The sequence below is a fragment of the Trichosurus vulpecula genome, chromosome 4 (assembly GCF_011100635.1).
Source record: "Trichosurus vulpecula isolate mTriVul1 chromosome 4, mTriVul1.pri, whole genome shotgun sequence".
NCBI lineage: Eukaryota > Metazoa > Chordata > Mammalia > Diprotodontia > Phalangeridae > Trichosurus > Trichosurus vulpecula.
Window position 1 is genome coordinate 406,788,608 of NC_050576.1, and position 19,286 is coordinate 406,807,893.

At 38.4% G+C, this 19,286-nt stretch overlaps 1 protein-coding gene across 1 annotated transcript; it reads left to right on the forward strand.

Annotated features, from left to right (window-relative positions):
• The first annotated feature begins 96 nt into the window (after window positions 1-96).
• CGGBP1 (CGG triplet repeat binding protein 1) lies at window positions 97-7,316 on the forward strand. Its single transcript, XM_036755374.1, has 3 exons — window positions 97-363; window positions 1,056-1,260; window positions 3,149-7,316. Exon 3 carries the CDS (start codon window positions 3,168-3,170, stop codon window positions 3,669-3,671), a length of 504 nt encoding a protein of 167 aa, XP_036611269.1. The 5' UTR covers window positions 97-363; window positions 1,056-1,260; window positions 3,149-3,167; the 3' UTR covers window positions 3,672-7,316.
• Window positions 7,317-19,286: the final 11,970 nt, after the last annotated feature.

The window sequence follows — 19,286 nt, forward strand, 5'->3', positions numbered from 1 at the left end:
GGGGACCTACTTCCGGCTCCGCCCACCCCCGCCCCCAATCTGCATTGGCCATCTCCCGCCGCCAGTCACCCTGGCTCCCACCCTCCAGCTGCCATTGGTCGGAGTGGCCGTCCGTCTGACCCGCCAACCAGCCGTTGGACAGCGCCTCACGGCGGTTGCTGGGGGCCGCCTACCGTGCTTCGCAATAGGCCGCGGAGGAGGACGGGGCGCGGCGGGGGACACGGCGGCCGCCGCGGGGCTTGATCGGGCGACGGTGGCAGCGGCAACTGGTCCTCCTCCTTCTCCCTTTCCCACCTCCCTCGCCTCCTCCCCCTTCCTGGTTGCTTCTCGTCCTCCTCCCCTAGTGGCGGCCCTGATCCTACGGTACCGAGCAGCGGGGAAGCTGTGGGCGGGCCGGGCCGTTGGTGCGGGCTGCGGGCCCGGGGCCTTCTGTCCCGGAATCAGGCGGGGAAGGGGGGGGGGGGAGGAGAGTGCGGGGGGGCAGCCGTTGACTGTGGGAGGAAGGAGAAGGAAGACGGCAAACCTGTCAGCGGCCGCCGCCCGCCCCCCCCCCCACACCCGGAACTGTCGGCTTCTCGGTGGTGGGGTATCTGGGCTCGAGGGGCCGGGAGCGGGGGGGGAGGGGCCGGGAGGAAGCTTCCCCCCCCCCCCCCCCGCCCGTCTTCCCCGCTTTCTTCCCCCCTCCGCCCTCTCGCGGAGCGGGGAAGTAGAGGCGCCGGCGGGCTCGCTCGTCCGGTTTAGGGTGGGAATCCCGATTCCCAAGGGGATGTCCAACTCCTCCTTTCCGGAACACTCTGGCTTGGGAACTGAGTAAGGGAGGGGCGAGGAGAGGAGGGGAGGTCCGGATAGGAGATCCAGAGCGGGGATTGGGTATCTTAGGAGAAGGGAGGGGGGCGCGCGGTTGGGGTCCGGGCTGGGGGCTGGTTCCTAGGGGGAACCGTTTCCGAGCCACCTGTTTGGTGGTGGTTGTTGTTGACACTGTTTTGCACCTCTTTCACTCCCACTTCCTCTTTCCCTTTCCCCCTCCTCCCCTTTCCATTTTTCTTTTGCTCTAGTAAGGGAATGATTACGAGGTACGCCAGCGAAAATAGGGTGCAAGCCCAGAAACCATTTCTCTACCACCATTTGTTGAGAAACTGATTTGAAAACAACTCTGTGTTTGGAACAGGCAGAGGGTGCCCGGATTTGACACCTCTGTTTTCTCAGATTGGGAACCCTTCATTGCTAAGTGTCAAGGCAACAAAACTGGAAACTAACTTGGTAAACATTTAAACTTGAAAATAGCACTTCCCAGTTAACTTTATTTTGCATTTAGTAATGTTTAGAACTTTGCATTTTCAAATTCTCCATATGGACCCGTTCTTAATCTTGCTTTATTTTTTTTAAAAATGTCTTACATTGAAATAATAATAACTAGCATTTATTTAATGCTTTAAGGTTTGCAAAGCACTTTACAGACAGTATTGTTTATAAATATTATTATTACTATATAAATATTATTATCCTCTCACCAACCCTGGAAAAAAAATTTGTTCATCACATTTATAAATTCCAGCTATGTGGATGGTTGAATATGTAGTAAGTAGCAAGCCAAGTCAGTTGTAAACTTGTAAGGACTTATTGGCTGTCATAGATGTAGATCTGAGGTTGAATAAATTAAGATCATCTAAGGCTCTGAATCAGGGATTCTTAACTTTTTTGTGTGTGTCGTGGATCTATTTGGTAGTCTGGTGAATCTTGTGGATCTTGTCTCAAAATAATATTTAAAAACATTTTTTAAAAGACAAGTTTATAGATCTCAGGTTAAGAATCTCTGCTTTGAGACTTAATGGATTTACTTTTAATTATAACCTTTTAGAAAGAAATAGAAAAATAGTGGATAGAGTGTTGGGCTGGAAGTCATTAAGACCACTGAGCAAGTCACTTAACTTCTATGTGCTTGAGGCAACTATATGTACCACTTAGTCACAATCCTAGAGGTTTTTCCATGTACGGGAACATGGAGTTTTCATATCAGAAATCCCACATACTGACAAACTCATGGATCCTTTGTATATGTGTAACTTTTCAGATAGAAAATAATGTGATGGCTAAAAGTTAATTGAAAATCTTTACCCAGGGATGGCTTTCACTGTGAAGTTGAGGCCAGTAACCTGACGAAACCAACAGGCAGCATAGTGTAATGGAAAAAGCTCCTAGACAGTTAGGAAAGAAGTAAGTTCAGCCTAGCCATTAACTTGTTAACTTTAACATTATAACATTAACTTCATGGTTATGTGACTATAGTCAGATTACATATTAGAGACTCAGTTTTCTCATTTGTATGGTAGGCATACTACTGCGATATCATTGTTATTATGTAAGATTTTGCCATATGATATGATGTATGTAAAGTACTTTGTAAACCTAAAAATGCCATATAATTACCAGTTATTATTATTGCTAAACTGGTACATAGACAACTGCAACTTATTGATAATTTTGATGATCAGTAATAATGTTTTATTATTGTTCTCAAGTTTTCAAACCTCAACTTTTAAGCTTAACTTTGGGTGTTTAAAATTTGTCTTCAGTTTGTCTTTTATATCACTCACAGTTGTTTTTAACTTCTTAGAACCTTTGTAAAACTTTCAGACATATGTCTAGCCATGTAAATAGTCTACGTTTGACGTTACTTCATACAGTCATCTTTAGTCCTGCTTTTTAAAATACCGTAACCAACTTTGATATGTGGGGGGGGACAAAGCTGTAATTTTTTTTTCTTGCAATTTTTAAGTTTCAAAATAGGATGAAGAGAACTAGGTTCAGATAGGATCAAAGTGTAGTCCATACTAATTGGCAACCATTCGATTGAGTTTTTCAATTTAATTTGGTAAATATTTATTGTCTTGGTCTCTTGTTCTATTACCCTATAATCCTATTTTAGTTAACTTTTTAAAAAATCAAGAAGTTTGCTGATGTGTTAGTAACTTGCCTCTGATTTTCCCCTGTCATACCTATTCTAGTGCATATTGTCTATTGTCTAGTCTGTTTTATCAAGTTTCTTTAGGGAAGCTTATAGTTTTAGGGATTTTCCCCCCCATCTTTTGTTGTTAATTGTAGATAGAATATCCTGTTCTTATCCATTTGTTTCTTTTTATTTTGAAAGACCCTTATTGAAAACCGGAATGGAGCGATTTGTAGTAACATCTCCTCCTGCTCGAAACCGTTCCAAGACTGCTTTGTATGTGACTCCTTTGGATCGTGTCACTGAGTTTGGAGGTGAATTGCATGAAGATGGAGGAAAACTGTTCTGCACTTCTTGCAACGTGGTACTTAATCATGTTCGCAAGTCTGCCATCAGTGATCACCTCAAGTCCAAGACTCACACCAAAAGAAAGGCAGAATTTGAAGAACAGAACGTAAGGAAGAAACAAAGGCCTCTAACAGCATCTCTTCAGTGCAACAGTACTGCGCAGACAGAGAAAATCAGTGTTATCCAGGACTTTGTGAAAATGTGCCTGGAAGCCAACATCCCACTTGAGAAGGCTGATCACCCAGCAGTTCGTGCTTTCCTGTCTCGCCATGTGAAGAATGGTGGCTCCATACCTAAGTCAGACCAACTAAGGAGAGCTTATCTCCCTGATGGGTATGAGAATGAGAATCAGCTCCTTAATTCACAAGATTGTTGACAAGGGAGGTTACCATCATTGTGAACAAGACAAATGACGTGGAGTATTAAAGTTATGTGTTGATTGTGTGGTTCATTTTTATATTTATTTCATTAAAATCATGTGATACAGAATAGTTTTGCAATGTGTATATAGCTGCGGAAGTGACAACCTCACTGCAGAACTTACTGATAATTTAGCCACTGGTGGTATAAGACAGAATTTCAGTTTAGAGTGTGCTAGAATATCTAAAGCCTGATGGTTTTCTTTCAAACTGATGGTTTTCCCCTAAAAAGGTTTATGCATTGAAAGTCCTGCCCTGCTTTTTACCGTGTAACTCCTAAGAAGTTCCTTAAATATTTAGAATGAAAAATAGCATAAGAAACTGAAGCTGCTGCCAAGGAATACTGCTGATGGTTAAATTTTTTTTTATTGTTATTGGAGGGTTTTTTGTTCTAATCAGAGTGCCCTCTAATAGAATAAAATGCGCTTCTGCTGTATTCTTAGTTCAGAAGAGGTGAAGGCTCTTATTGTCCCATTTCAAGCTGTACTTTACTATAACTTAGTTGTCTTAGGTCTCCTCTTATCCCACCTTTCTCCCATTTCTTCCTCAAACATTTATTAGTAGTTTCAAAATCAGCAAATTACTTAAATCTACTTTTTTCATAAGTGCCAGAACTCATGGTGAGACGTTAGGTAACAGTGATTTTGCTCTCTTAACACGAACAGAATTTCACAAGCAAAATGTACCCACGAACACTTGGTTTGGATTTTGAAATGCTCTTTAAATTTCAAGCATGCCTTTCTTCTTGTGCATCCATTCATTGGGTTCCAAAATGCTTTTTGGATATAAATTCACTCTTAATGATAAACGGAAATTTGGATTTGATGTCTTAACTATGGATAAATTAAAATGAGCAGCAATTCTAATTGTACTGAATTGGAGTACCCTGTTGCATGGAGTAATCCTCTGTGCCTATGCTGTCAGGTCAATACAAATGGAAATTGTTAAACATTTAGTTTTCCTAAATATGATTTTAACATATATACCTCATGAAGTAGACAGACCAGAACAAGAAAGCTTGTGTTGTTTGACTTTCTTGAAAAAGTTTTATCTCTGGTGCTTCACTGTTTTTAGGAATAGTACAAAATAGGAGCTAACTAGAAATTCTGGCAAGACATTTGTTTGGAGGTAGGCTTCTGGCAGCATCATGCATAAGTATTTTGGGGAAAATGATTGTCATTTCTGCTGAAGGGTCTGCCTTGTTCAGGAAATGAGCTCTTTTTGACTCTTATTATCTCAGTAAGGCAAATAGCACAGCTTTTATAGATTTCAAGTCCAGACCACAGGAGAACCAAATTATATGCTTTTAAAAGTTAATCATTTGCTAACTTGGGCTAGAGCTTTTTTGATATATATCATTTGTTGCTTGAATATATACAAGATAAAAATTACTTATAACAACTTTTTTTTTTCTGTTAGAAAGCAATGGTGAAGTCCCTTGTAACTTAGGGTAATAAGGTTTCTTAAAAAAAAAATACATCGTAATATGTCATATGATGCTGTGCTCATAAGAAAAATGAGGCCAAAGTAGATGAATTTTATATTTTTTCGAGCCAATTTTTCATGCTTAAATTTCTAAGAAAATGCTTTCAAGGTGCTAGTTGAGTTTTCATTTTAGGTCTTCATTTGAGTTTAGATTCTAAGTATCTTTTCCTATCCCCCTAAAAAAACTTATCCTGTCTTAAAAAGTTGCTTTATATAACTTAGACTACTAGGGTTTTTTTTTCCCTATTGCTACAGTAATGGCAAATTAATGCAGCAAATTCTCTACTTAGTGCTATCATTGATATGCCACCAATTAAGGAACTAAATATCTTTCCCAACAAAAACACACATTTTACTTTTATTTAAGTTAGAAAGGCACTGGGAGTTGGGTCATGTTTACTTTAGCATCCAAGATAACAGTAAAACCCAAGAAACCAGGAAAATACTTCTAGTACTAATTTCAGGTTCAAAAAATGAGGATGGGTGTATCAGCTGATTGTTGATTTCAGATAATTCTTGTTCCCTTTCTCTATATTTTAGTATTAATTTACTCTGAAGGCAAACTATCAATAGGTCATATTCCTCTTTCCATGGTTATTTTTATTATCACTGATTTGATGAGTTTCATTTATACAGCATATTTTTGTGTACTTCAACAAGCCCCTAACTGTATTACCACATGTACTATATGTAAGGGCATAATCCCATCTTTCTGTAAGGATCATGAGATCATATTCTCAGGGGTCTTTTCCTTGCCCGCTGTGTCATGCTTCTGGGGCTTTAATGGTCATGTTTCTCTACTGATTATGACATTTTGTGTCTCTGAGACTATTTAATTTTGTCTCATAGCTTATGAGGCAGATTTCCCAATTTTAGCCTTTCCAAAACTGGTATAAATCAGTGAAACCATAGTTGAGGTATGTTGGATAGAATAAATAGAAATATTTGAGGCCCATGTTGCCTTGGGGTATGATTGACATTTTGTACAGAAACCCTTTCAACCTTAACTTTATAGTGTTAGTGTGATGCTATGCTATTGGAAAAAAAAATAGCCTTTTTCTATTTTGTAACTTTTATGCATACATACAAGGTTGTTTAATGTTTCATTTACAAACTGCGTTCTTTAAGACATGCTTACCTGTTAATAGTGTTTTCTCTAAACATATAATAGTCTGTCTTCCAGGAATTCATTATATGGTTACCGTTAATAGTTTATGGATTGTTGGAAGGGAAAATTACTTGTAGGTAAAGCAAGACTGAAGGACAATGTAACTTTCTTGCAGGGTGAAACTTAAGGATTATGTTTGAGAGAGAACCATATTGTTTTATCAGTTCCTGCCATCAAATGAGAATCTTTTTCAAATACCGCTTCTCAAAGCTTTTTGGCCCTGATGAAAATGTCTCCTATGATCCTAAGTTATACAGGACCAGGAAGTATTTAAGAAACAGCTGTCTTAGAAATATAACAAATTGATTAACTATTTGAGATTGTGTCTGACATGTATTAAAAATTTCTAGTACTTTCAACAACTAGTCATGTGAGCAAGTGATAGCTGAAATTTTCCATTTTAGATATTCATCTAAAAATGTTTGTTAAATACATAACAATGGGAAATCTAAAAAATCACAAAGTCTTTCAAATATGGTGATTCCATACTTGCATTCTTTTTAAGGTGTTCTTTATGCTTTGATTTGCTTTAGATACCATTAGTTAAGTGTGAATGGAATTGCCTTAAGCACTCAAAAATTAATTCATAAAATGCATTTAGTATAACAATTTCAGTCAAAAATCTTATTTAGACCAATGTAACATTTAAATTGGTTTAGTTTATTTCTCCCTCCCCTATTAATTAGAATAAATTAAATAATGAAGTGGCTATCTTAAATCCTGGTTTATTTCATTGCACAGTATCATAGGTTTCTGAGGGAAATAAAACTAACTGACCTAGTGGTATTCTACTCATATTCAGAGTACTGTAATAATAGTTAACTATGTTCATTTTTGTTCTCAATGCTAATTTTCTTTGCTCACGCATGTATCCTGAAATATTAACGTCTGTGTTGCTTTTAAAGTTTTGTCTGTGACTTTTAGAAATAAATTTTTTACAAAAAATTAAGAGATTTCAGAAAATTTGTGTAAGCACTTTATAAAAAAAAGTTGTTTTAGGATTTTAAAAAAGCATTCATTGTAAATTATTAACCTTCAAAAGTTTGATAAAGTGAAGTTGTAGATGTAAAAAGTCCTTTCTGCTACGATTGTACTTTTTGTTATGCAGAAGTAAAAATGTCGAGGTGGCCCAAAAGGTCAACACATTTATTATCTAATAATAGGTAATATGAGTTTTAGGGAGTATGGAATTGTGGAAGGAATATTGGATTTTCAGTCAGGTGGTGGCCTGGGTTAAAATATGTCCACCCGTCTATAAAATAAGGGGCTTGGGCTAGATGATCTCTGAGGTTCCTTTCAGCCTGTGATTTAACTCCTACCAATTACACTTTGTAATGAATAATTTAGATACTAAATTAATTTTGGTGGAAGCATCTTAATTGTGATTTTTTTGAAAAGTTAATTCTGAAAATTAAAAAAGTTCAAATTTCATGAAATTCGTGACTTATTGTTTAGCATTTTAGTTTAAAAATTAAACTGGCCTTTTATGGCTATGCATATTTTGAGAGGAAAATGTTTTGTTTTGCTATATTCAGTAAAAAAATGAGTTTGTTTTTATCACTCCATTTTTCATAAGGTCATGTGAATGGAAAGGACTTGAAAATTAAGTCACCTCTTCCTAGGCTTCTTACCCAAATCATCCCAGAAATAGATATTGTTTATTTTTTAAAAATCTAATGAAAACTTGATAATCTTCCTTGATAATATGTTCTAGTTCAACCTCATCAAATACTAATCCTATTAAATCCTTATCCATCTCTGGGTCTCATAACTTGTATTCATGGGAATATGCAGGAGTTTTCATGGCATCATGTTAATTGATGTTGCTGAAAGAAAGTAAAGCATCAGAAGTGGTAAGTGACGAGTATGATATATATGACATTTTATGACCATTCCTCAAAATACATCACACTGATTGTTTTGAAAATGTACAACTTGTGTGAAATGCTAACAGCTCAAGATAAAAAAATTTTGGTGTCTAATGTTTCTTGCTGCAATATTAAGCCCATTTTTCTCATGTTCTTAGTTGGATGAAGAGCATATTATTGTTTTAAAACAATGCCTTATGCCAAATTGTCTTTTCTCTGGAGTTCCTCAGGCTAATTTTTATGATGCCTAATATATATCAACACTTTGGTTTCCTGAGGATCTACCAAAGTAGAAATGTTTGGATCAAAGAATGGCAACAGAGAATACTATTTAAATTAAAGCCTCCAAGTTTAAGAGAGATTAATGTGCTCTGTAAAGGAGGCTGATAATGTAATTATCAGGCTGAAGATCATCTTGTCATCACCCATAAATGGACTACTTCCGTGCTCATGAACTTTTAAAATTACCTTATCTGATCATAATGTATTTTCATTCTGTCTCTCCCTCTGCCTGGCAATCCCAAACCCAGTTCTTCATCCACACGATGACCTCCAGTCTCTCAACTCCTCAGTGGAGAGTTTCCCAGACCATCACCCCTGTACTGATGACACCTCTCCTCCTTTCCCCATCTTGACTCCATGGTGAACCAGTTCAACTCTGCACCTTCCTCTTGAGCACCTTGCTCTTTATCTTATTGCTAAATTTACCCTGCAAATTCTCAGCCTCGGACTACTCCCACCATCCACTGCTTTTGTTCCTATGCATGTATGTCTAAATGAAGTTGGAGAAAATCATGAAACCATACTGAGTGAATCCGCTACAAATTTATGCTGCATAACTTCAATTTGACCCTCAATGCTACAAGGCAGTCCTTTTACTGCTCCCAAATTAATTCGCTGTCCCACCCAGTACAGCAGCTCTTTCCAAACTTTTTCATCCCTTCTCAAACCTTCTGTGGCCCCACCTCCTCACTGCCACCCCCCCACCTTCTCAGTTGAGAACATTGCCTTATATTTTGCTAAAAAAAAAAAAATTGAAGCATTCATCTAAAACTCCCTTCACCCCTCTTCATCTCACATACAGATTCCTTCTGCCACTGTCTCCTCCTTCACCCTTGTCTCATGTAATAAGGTGGCTATATTTACCAAGGCCGAACCCTCTATTTGCACAAATGATTGCATTCCATGCTATCTGCAGCAGATTGCTCCCTCTTTCACTTATTTTCAATCTTCCCATCTACAGGCTGCAAACATGCCTATGTTCCCCCCTTCCACCATCCCCAATAAACTAACTTAATCAATCTATCCCTACTAAGTATTGTCATGTATTTCTCTCTTTTGTATCTAAACTGTCTATAATAGATGCCTGTACTTTTTTAACTCTTTTAACAACAATCTGGCTTCTAATCTCATTATTCAGTCAAAGGTGTTCCTTCAAGTTAACCAATGCTGTAGTCAAAGTTAATCACCTTTTCTCAATTCTCATCTTCACATCTTTTCCAAACAAATCTACCCCTCCCTCCTGGGTCCCAAATAGGCCTGGGGTGGGGAGGTGGCGGGGAGGCAGCACAGCTCCTTGCTGCAAAGTTTCCATCTTGCCCCAGGGCTGAATTTCAGTCTCCTAGGTTTCAGCTCGGGCTGGCTTCTGCCAGAATGTAGGTGATTTGCCACCTTTTCGCTCATCTCACCAAAGTCAGCTCCAAGGCAGTTCAGTGCTTTCAGCTTTCCGCAGTTCCCATGCAGGCAGCCTTTGACACTATCAATCACCCTCTTCTCCTTCATGCTTTCTTCTCTCTGGGTGTTCAGGACACTTCTGTCCTGGTTCTCTTCCCTATCTACTCTTTCTCAGTCTCTTTTGCAGGATCTTCATTCAGATCATGCCCACTAACCATAGGTATTACACAGAGCTCTGTCCTGGACCATCTTCTTCCTCTATTACTATTTCATATCTTTCTAGGTTTTTCTGAAATCCGCCTGCTCATCATTTCTTATAGCAGAATAGTATTCTATTACATTTATGTACCATAACTTGTTTAGCCATTCCCCAATTGATGGGCACCCCCTCAAATTCCAATTCTTTTCCACCACAGAAAGAACTGCTATACATATTTTTTGTAGATGTGGGTCTTTTTCCCTTTTTCATAATCTCTTTGAAATATAGATGTAGTGATATTGCTGAATCAAAGGGTATGCACAGTTTTATAGCCCTTTGGGCATTGTTCCAAATTGCTCTCCAGAGTGGTTGGATCAGTTCACAACTCCACCAACAATGCATTGGTGTCCCAATTTTCCCAGCATTTATCATTTTCCTTTTTTATCATATTAGCCAATCTAATAGATGTGAGGTAGTACCTCGAGTGTTTTTAATTTGCATTTTTCTAATCAGTAGTGATTTAGAACATTTTTTCATATGACTATAGTTTTAATTTCTTCATCTGAAAACTGCCTGTTCATATCCTTTAACCACTTTTCAATTGGGGAGTGACTTGTATTCTTATATATTTGACTCAGTTCTCTATATATTTTAGAAATGAAGACTTTATCAGAAACACTGACAGTAAAAATAGTTTCCCAGCTCTCTGCTTTCCTTTTAATCTTGATTGCATTGGCTTTGTGAAAAATCTTTTTTAATTTAATGCAATCAAAATTATCCATTTTGCATTTCATAATGTTCTCTGTCTCTTGTTTGGTCATAAATTCTTCCCTTTTCCGTGGATTTGACAAGTAAACTATTCCTTGTTCTCCTAATTTCCTTACGGTATCACCCTCTATGTATTAATCATGTATCCATTTTGACCCTATCTTGGTATGAAGTGTAAGAGGTTGATCTATGTCTAGTTTCTGCCATACTGCTTTCCCAGAAGTTTTTGTCTAATAGTGAGTTCTTAGAAGCTGGAGTCTTCGGGTTTATCAAACAGTAGATTACTATAGTCATTGACTACTGTGTCTTGTGTACCTAACCTATTCCAGTGATCCATCACTCTATTTCTTATCCAATGCCAAATAGTTCTGATGATTGCCACTTTATAATATAGTTTGGGATCTGGTACACCTAGGACACCTTCTTTTGCATTTTTTTCATTAATTTCCTTGATATCCTGGACCTTTTGTTTTTCCAGATGAATTTTGGTATCATTTTTTCTAGCTCTATCAAATAATTTTTTGGTAGTTTGATATAGCACTGAACAAGTAAATCAGTTTAGGTAGAATTATAATTTTTATTATATTAGCTCAGCCTACCCATGAGCATAGATCTGACTTTATTTGTGTGAAAAGTGTTTTGTAATTACGTTCATATAGTTCCTGGATTTATCTTGGCAGGTAGATTCCCTATTACTAGTTCATTTGGTGATCTTATCAACTCCCATGGATTTAATTATCATCCTTATATTGATGATTTTCAAATCTATTTATAAAGCCCTAATCTCTTTACAGACTTCAGGGTTTCATCTCCAACTGCCTATTGAATATCTTGAACTGAATGCTCCACAAACATTTTAAACACAACATGTCCAAAAGTGAACTCATTAACTCTTCCCCCAAACTCCACTTTTCCTAGCTTCCCTATTACTTTTGAGGGTACTGCCATCCTCCCAGTTACCCAGGCTCACAACTTTCATCCTCAACTCCTACTCTTACCCTCTCATAGCCAATCTGTTGCCAAGGCCTATTAATTTTTACTTTGTAATGTCTCTTGCATTTTCCCCCTTTTCTCCTTTGACATTACTATCACTTTGATGCAGGTCTCCATCACCTTACATCTGGACTATTGCAGTAGCTTGCTGGTTAGTCTCCCTGCTTTATCTTTTCCCCACTCCATTCCAAACTCCACTTAGGCATCTGACCATCCTTCTCAGTGAGCTTCTTTGGCTCCCTATAACTCTAGTATTTTACAGCCTACCCCACCCCTCTTTTTAGTCTTCTCACACCTTACTCTGCCCTCTCCCTCACTCTGCAGTGCAATGATACTGGCCTCCTTGTTTTCCCTTGTACAAGATACTCCTTCTCTGGACTCTGAGCATATTCACTGGCCTTCCCTCATGTTTGAAATGCCCTCCTTCCTCATCTTTGTCTCCTTGAGTACCATAAAGTTCCAGCTAAAATCCCACCTTCCATAGGAAGCCCTTACTTATCTCCCTTAATTCTAATACCTTCCTCCTTTTGCAAATTTCCAATTTATCCTATTTATAGCTTTTTTTGTTCATATGTTTTTCCCCCTTTAGACTGTGAACCTGTTGAGAGCAGGGACCATCTTTTTCTTTGTATCACCAATACTTAGCATAGTGCCTGGTACATAGTAGGGGCTTAATAAAAGTTTTTTGACTAATTGAAGGTCAGTCAAGTGGCTTTATCAAGCCACCGTGCTAAACTCTGAGTCTATTTAAATAGTAGTGGTAACTAAATTGTTTGAGTATGACTTGTAGTTTCACAAGCATCATGAAGATTATGTGGTGAGAGAAATGATTATTTTTCTATTTTATCTGGTAACCAAATAAGGATTGAGGTTGGTTGGTTTGTCTGTTTTTTCTATTTCCTCATTCAGGGACCAGTCCTTATAGGTCAGTCAGTCTCTGAAGGACAGGGCTGATGATGAGATTGGCCTAATCCTCCAGAAACATTCTTCTCAATCTTGGGCAGAACCCCACCCAAGTAGGAGAGTTTATTTCTGATTAAGATGTAAAGAGACTCTAATCTAATCTAATCTAATCCAGAGGTCTCTTGATCAAGTCAGTTCTCTGCAGAAGTAGCTGAAGACTCTTAGCTCACCTTCTCATTAATAAGTCTACCGGTCAATAGACTGTTCACCAATCAGGGTCGATCACCTGTCAGGAGCACCCATTTTTCCAAGTATTTAAACATTCTATGATCTCCATGTTCTTTGTTTTTGGTTACTGAGAGAGACCACTGGCCATCAATTGATTGATTTTTTTAGTAGCCTAATTAATAAATTGATTATTAATTACCAGGAAACTGTTTCTTGGCCTTTTCATTTGTCTTGATGTCAAGGCATGATCACCAATTAGGTCCTTTCCTGAAGTCCATCAATCACTGATGAAACAGTGCTCATCACGGTACACACCCTACATACACATGTATGTAGGATGTGTTTATTAGACAACAGGTCAGGACAATCTTTTCTAAAACGGAATCTATAAATATTTGCTGAATCAGAAATAATATAGATGTTATTAAACATGGCTTTTAAAAATGTGGTATAGTTGAGGAGTACTAAGAAATAAATGGAGCAAACAGATTAAACAGGCATGTAAGCTGTCAGGAAAAAGCAAATCTCTTTCAATTACAAAAAGTTTCCAGTCAACTAATGAATCTAAAAAATAGGGTCATATACTGTGACAGGCTCTGTAAGTGATGGCTGTGGCTATAAAATTGACTGTGTACAGGGTGGAAAGGTCTGCTCATTTAGAAGCAGCATGGTATAATATAAATAACACAGGACTGGATGTCAAAACCCACGTTCTAAACTCAACTAACTCACTGGGCAAATCATTTACTCTCTTTGAAGATTTCTTTCTTTAACTGCAAAAAAGAGTTGGAGTAGGTGATCTCTGAGGTTCCTTCCAGTTCTAATGTTCTGGAATTATAATTATGTGCCAGTCCCTTTGACATGCAGAGACTATCACAGTAACCTTTACTTCCTTGCTGGTCAGCTGGTGAGCAATGTCCATATCCTTATGGCAAGGATGCTATAAGTTCTGGGACAACTGAACAGACTATTCTTTAACTTTTAAACCCAGAGTTCATAAAGACTATGATGTTTGAACTTGGCATTGAAAGAAAACACTGGAAGAGAAATAAAGAGGTTGCCAAACCCCACAGAAATGTGGGCCTGTGTTCGATTAAGCTAGGTTAGGTTTGGATTTGGATTCACACTGGCAATAAGACACACTCCCAACAGAATAAAGTTTTTATTGAAAGATAGGGGAAATACTCTAACAAACACAGTTAACACAACAAAGACAAAGACACAGACAACATAGATTCATCACCTCTCAGGGGAACTCCTGCACTTGATCCTCTCAAAGCTGTGGGGGACCCAGTTTACACAGCTTGATCAAGGCCCCAAAAGGGAAGGTGGTCCCAGGCAAAGCATCCTCCCCATGGATGAGATCCCAATGTGACTGTCCCACGTGGTGACTTTTATAAGACCCTGAACAAAGAAAGTTTTTCCCGCCAGAGAGGGGAGGCACCCTCCCCCCACCTCATTACTAAGAACTGGCCAGGTTAAAGTTTCTCCAGCGGGAGAGGAGTTATTTCCTATCCTTTGTCTTAAGAGTTTCCTGTTCTCTGTTCAGGCCTGTCAGTCTCCAAGCAGGAGAGTCCAAAGCTTTGAAAAGGGGGGGCAGGGAGCTTGACATATACATGCCGGGCTTACACGGTAATATGGAGGATCTTCTCTAATGATTTATCATTCAGCCTGGATTTGGGTGTTAGAGTGGTAGCCCCTGGCATGAGGCTTTCTGTGCCCTAGGCCTCTGGCAGGTTGTTGCTGTGTACAATGGTGACTGAAAGGGAGGAGTCATCCCACTCTGACAAGAACTGATAGGAGTGCTAGGTGAGCTACAGAGTAGACAAGAGCATTTCCTTTCCTCTTCCACTACCTGTTTGGGGGGGATTTTTTTGCTTTTGTTTTTGAAACTCGGTTTTCTAGATCACCTAGGTTGGAAGCACCGTGGCCACTTGAAGGCCCAATCCCACTACTGATTGTACCAGGAACATTGATCTGTTCCATTCCTAACCTGGGTTCAGTTTAACCTCTTTAGGTAGCCTGTTAGTGTCTCCCTTCATCCAAGGGCCTCACCATATTGGTACGAGATTTAGTGCAGACCCTTTATTGGTCTAGTTCACTGAAGCACAGAACTGATCCTTCCCATATTGTAATTACATGAGTGTACTACCATATTGGCTCCTAGTTGTCTTTTATTTTTCCTCTTGGGATTGCAATCTTAGTGATGACTTTGAGTTTTAAACTAACTCCTAACCCAACTTCCTGTACTGCTGGCTAGAAGAAATTTTATCTCATTTATTTTTCTTGTACCTTTAGATTTCAGATATCTACTGTGATGATGATGATATATATATATATATATATATATACATGTACATATATATTTATGCTTGTTCATTAACTTTTTAATTTAGATATTTTAAATCCTGTTTTAAATTTTTGTCTTTGTTCATGATTTGATTTGTTTTTTCTTTGGTGGCATTTCCCCCTGAATGTCCTCTCCCTATACACTATTCCATTTCACCTCCATCCCCACCTCAACCTCAACCCCCAAATGGAAATTTTATTTTTTCTTATTTTCTCTACTTTTAGTAGACTTATTAGTTCAACTCTTTTAAAATACATTTTCTATTTTTACTTTCATATTTAATATAAACTTTTATACTTTCTAGTTATCCACTGTAATATTTGAAGTTTTGATTTCAAAGAAGTCCTGCTTCTTTCCCATTTTAATTCCTATTTTGCGTTTTTTTCTTAGTCTTGTAGGGACAACTGTTTTTCTCATAATCTGCTGCTTTCATGGAAATATTGCTTATGCAAGACATTTTTCTTGATTTTATTAATTGATATGGTATGTTTATGCATCTATGAGTATCAGCAAACATGTTACATTTCTTTTCAATGTTTGTTTTTTTATGATTAATTAAGATCTAGAGGAATGCAGAAAATGTTTAGTCAAGTCAATCCTAGGAAGACCATACCACTTAAGAAGTGTTTCATGAATTACCAAAACCATTTAATCATTCACAAATTCCAGTAGAAAATAGTACCTGCAAATTAATCTACAGACTTCCCTCTGAGAAGCTATTTTTTACTTACCAATTAAAAGCTGCTTCAAATAGTAGAATCTTTCATAAGTAAGGAAGATCTTCCCCCTCAAAATCTGAGTCATGTTTAATTCTGAAATTCCTCGATAGATAAGGAATAGACCAGACTTTCTATATCAGAAAGATACTATAGGCCCAAATCAGGGATCTTCTAAGTACAGAAATTGTTCTCCACAAGGGAATAATCATGGAAAACTTGGTTTAGCCAGTCATTCAGTCAACTAGCATTTATTAAGCACTATCTACCAGGCTCTATGCTAAGCACTGGACCAGTGTTTAGTTAGACATAAATACACTCCACTCTGCATCTGTTTCCTGGCCTGGGAATTCCAGGGAAGAAAATGCCCCTCCAAGGTTAAACTGATAACTTCTAATCTCATCACCATGCTGCTAAGTCAAACCGTAACTGACACCACCTCCCTCATCTTCCTCTTCCTTCTAATTGGAGTGCTAGAGGGTAGAGTACCAAACTCCTCCCAATACCTTCCTTTATAGAGGGCAGATTGGACTTTTCTGATCACTCCATTCTGCATCTGCTGCTCTGCCTGGTTTCAACTCCAAGGAAGAAGATGCCCACATGCCAGATACCTATCTCCCCACCCTGCTATGTTCCTATGTATTGTCTTCACCCATTAAAATTGTAAACTCTTAAAGGCAGAGTCTATCTTTCTTTTTATTAATTCTGTGACTGGCACATAGGCACTTAATAAATGTTTGTTGGATTAAATTGGTGTATTGATAATTAGGGAGGGCTTTTAGCACTTATTCAATCAAGTGCCCTTGAAGAGTTTGGCTTTTGTTTCCTTGATTAAATTAGGAGTCCTCGATGACCTCCTTGCCTCAAGGGAAAGCCTAGTTTACATGGATTTGAATGACATGTTTGTGACATCAGAAGCTTTTAGACCACTTGGGTTTAAGTCGCATTTTTGTGACGCTTTTAGGTTATGTGGGTGAGTCGCATGTGGGACTGACTTTTGACCCTGAACAAGATATATAAACCCAGAGGATGGCCTTCTCCCTTGGGGCTCTCACTTTTGGAGGTGTGTTGATGTGGAGACTCTGGGCAGCTGTAGTTAAGAGCCCTCCAGCTTGTAAACCCACATGTTGGGACTTTGTTAAACCCTGGTAACTATGCATTGAGATTTGAATCAGACGAGGTCTGTCTGTGGATGTTTCTAATTTGTTTGTATTTGCTCTGAAGTTCAAGGTGCTGGCTTTTTTCCCCTGAACTAAGTGAATGATATTTGTATGTTTGATTAAATTGAGATTGTTAACATCTTAACGTTACTTTTCTTAGTAAAGCAGATCAAAAGAACCTGTGTTGGCAGCTTTCTGTGTGCTGGTTGTTGTTGGGACTTACACCCTTACAGCAGCTGCTAGCTGAATTGTTGCAACATCATAGTGTGTTATTCTGGTGATAAGTTGCTGTAATCTTTTTAAAAAATTTTTAAATTTAATTTTATTTTAGAAGGGAAGAAGCAGCCATGAGCTGCTACCGTCACTTGCCCTGCCTCCACAGCAGTTTCTCAAATAGATTAACTTCTTCCAGAAATGGGCTATACTGGAAATGGGGTGGTACTGAGGATCACATTTTTTTTTCATGACCCCCTCTGATCCTTTTTTTAAAATTTAATTTAATTTTAGACTCAAGGGCCAGAACACAAATACAAGAATAGAGAAAAGAAACAAAACATATCATAAACTTAAATATTGAAACTTAAATACAAAGAAAGAAAAAAAAGTATGTTGTGTGCATAGCAGAATGTAAGAGAGGATTCAAAATATATAACAATAGATTTTCATTTCAAGAATGTCTATATAATAAGTAATACATGTTGTTTTGAGACATGTCCATCTTTTCTTTGCTTCCTTGTGAGTTTTCTTTTGTTCTCTGCTGTGCATTTTTTTACTTTGTTCTTTTTTCCCTGTTTCAACAATCTGACTAGCAGCTGCTATGGGGGTGAAAGACCAACACAAGCCCAACAACAAGCACGCTACCAGCATGCTGCAAAAGACCAGGTTCTTTTGATCTGCTTTACTAAGGAAAGCAATGTTAAGGGGTTGACAAGCTTACTTTAATTCAGCATATGAATACCACTCACTTAGTTCAGGAGAAAAAGCCAGCACCCTGAACTTTGGAGCAAATACAAACAAATTACAAACATTGACAGACAGACCCAATACAATTCATAGTTACCAACATCTAGGTTCAGCCTAGGAGTTCATAACAAGGGCTGTTCCAGAGTCACTTATGCCACCACTGCTGTGGGTAAGAGCTCCAAAAAATAGAAAGCCAAACCCTGGTTTTATATCTTTTTCAGGGTCAAGGGTGAGTCACACACATGGCTCACCCACGTGACCTAGAATCGTCACAAAGAGGCAACTGAAACCTATGTGGACTAAAAGCCTCTGATGTCCCAAACATGTCACTCAAACTCATGTGTAAACTAGGCCCTCCCCTGAGGCAAGGAGGTCCCCAAGGACACCCAATCTAATCAAGGAAACAAAGGCCAAACTCTTCAAGGGCACTTGGTTAAACTGAGTGCTAAGAGCCCATTTTTTTTGCCAACACATTCCCCTCCTCCCACCCCACTGGAAGGCTACAATGAAGCTTAGATATGTTTCTCTATAGCTATAGATATATACATACACATATACATATGTACATATATATATAGACATATACTTCTGTTCTTTTTCCCCTCCCCCCAGCCCACCCCAGAAGGCTACAATGAAGTTTAGTTATGTTTCTCTATAGTTATATATATCTATACATACATATATAGACATATACTTCCCCAAACATACGCTACTCCTAATCTTTGTTTTTGTATTTGTGCATATCTCTTGTTCCTATCCCTCCTGATTCCTCTACTTTACTTGACTGACTACTTTGCACTCCTCTTACTTGCTTACCTCCTCCAAGGATCCCTCCCCTATCCTCCCATCCCATAAATCTAAACATCCTTCTATAGCCCCCTTTTACCTAATCCCTCATTCTCCCCTATAAAAATCCCTCCCTTGTCCTCTCCCCCTCACTGCACCCCTACCATTTTATTTCTTCTAAATTTAGAAGATTTTTTTACTCCTCTAAATATATAAGTATTGTTCCCTCTTAAACCCATTCCCAATGAAAGTAGGTTGCCAGAACTATCAGCCCTCCTCCCCATCTAAATCCTCTGTATCCTTTCTTCCTC

What these genes read in the sequence shown, in the direction of transcription:
- CGGBP1 (XM_036755374.1), top strand. Translation starts at nt 3,168, where the DNA reads ATGGAGCGATTTGTAGTAACATCTCCTCCTGCTCGAAACCGTTCCAAG.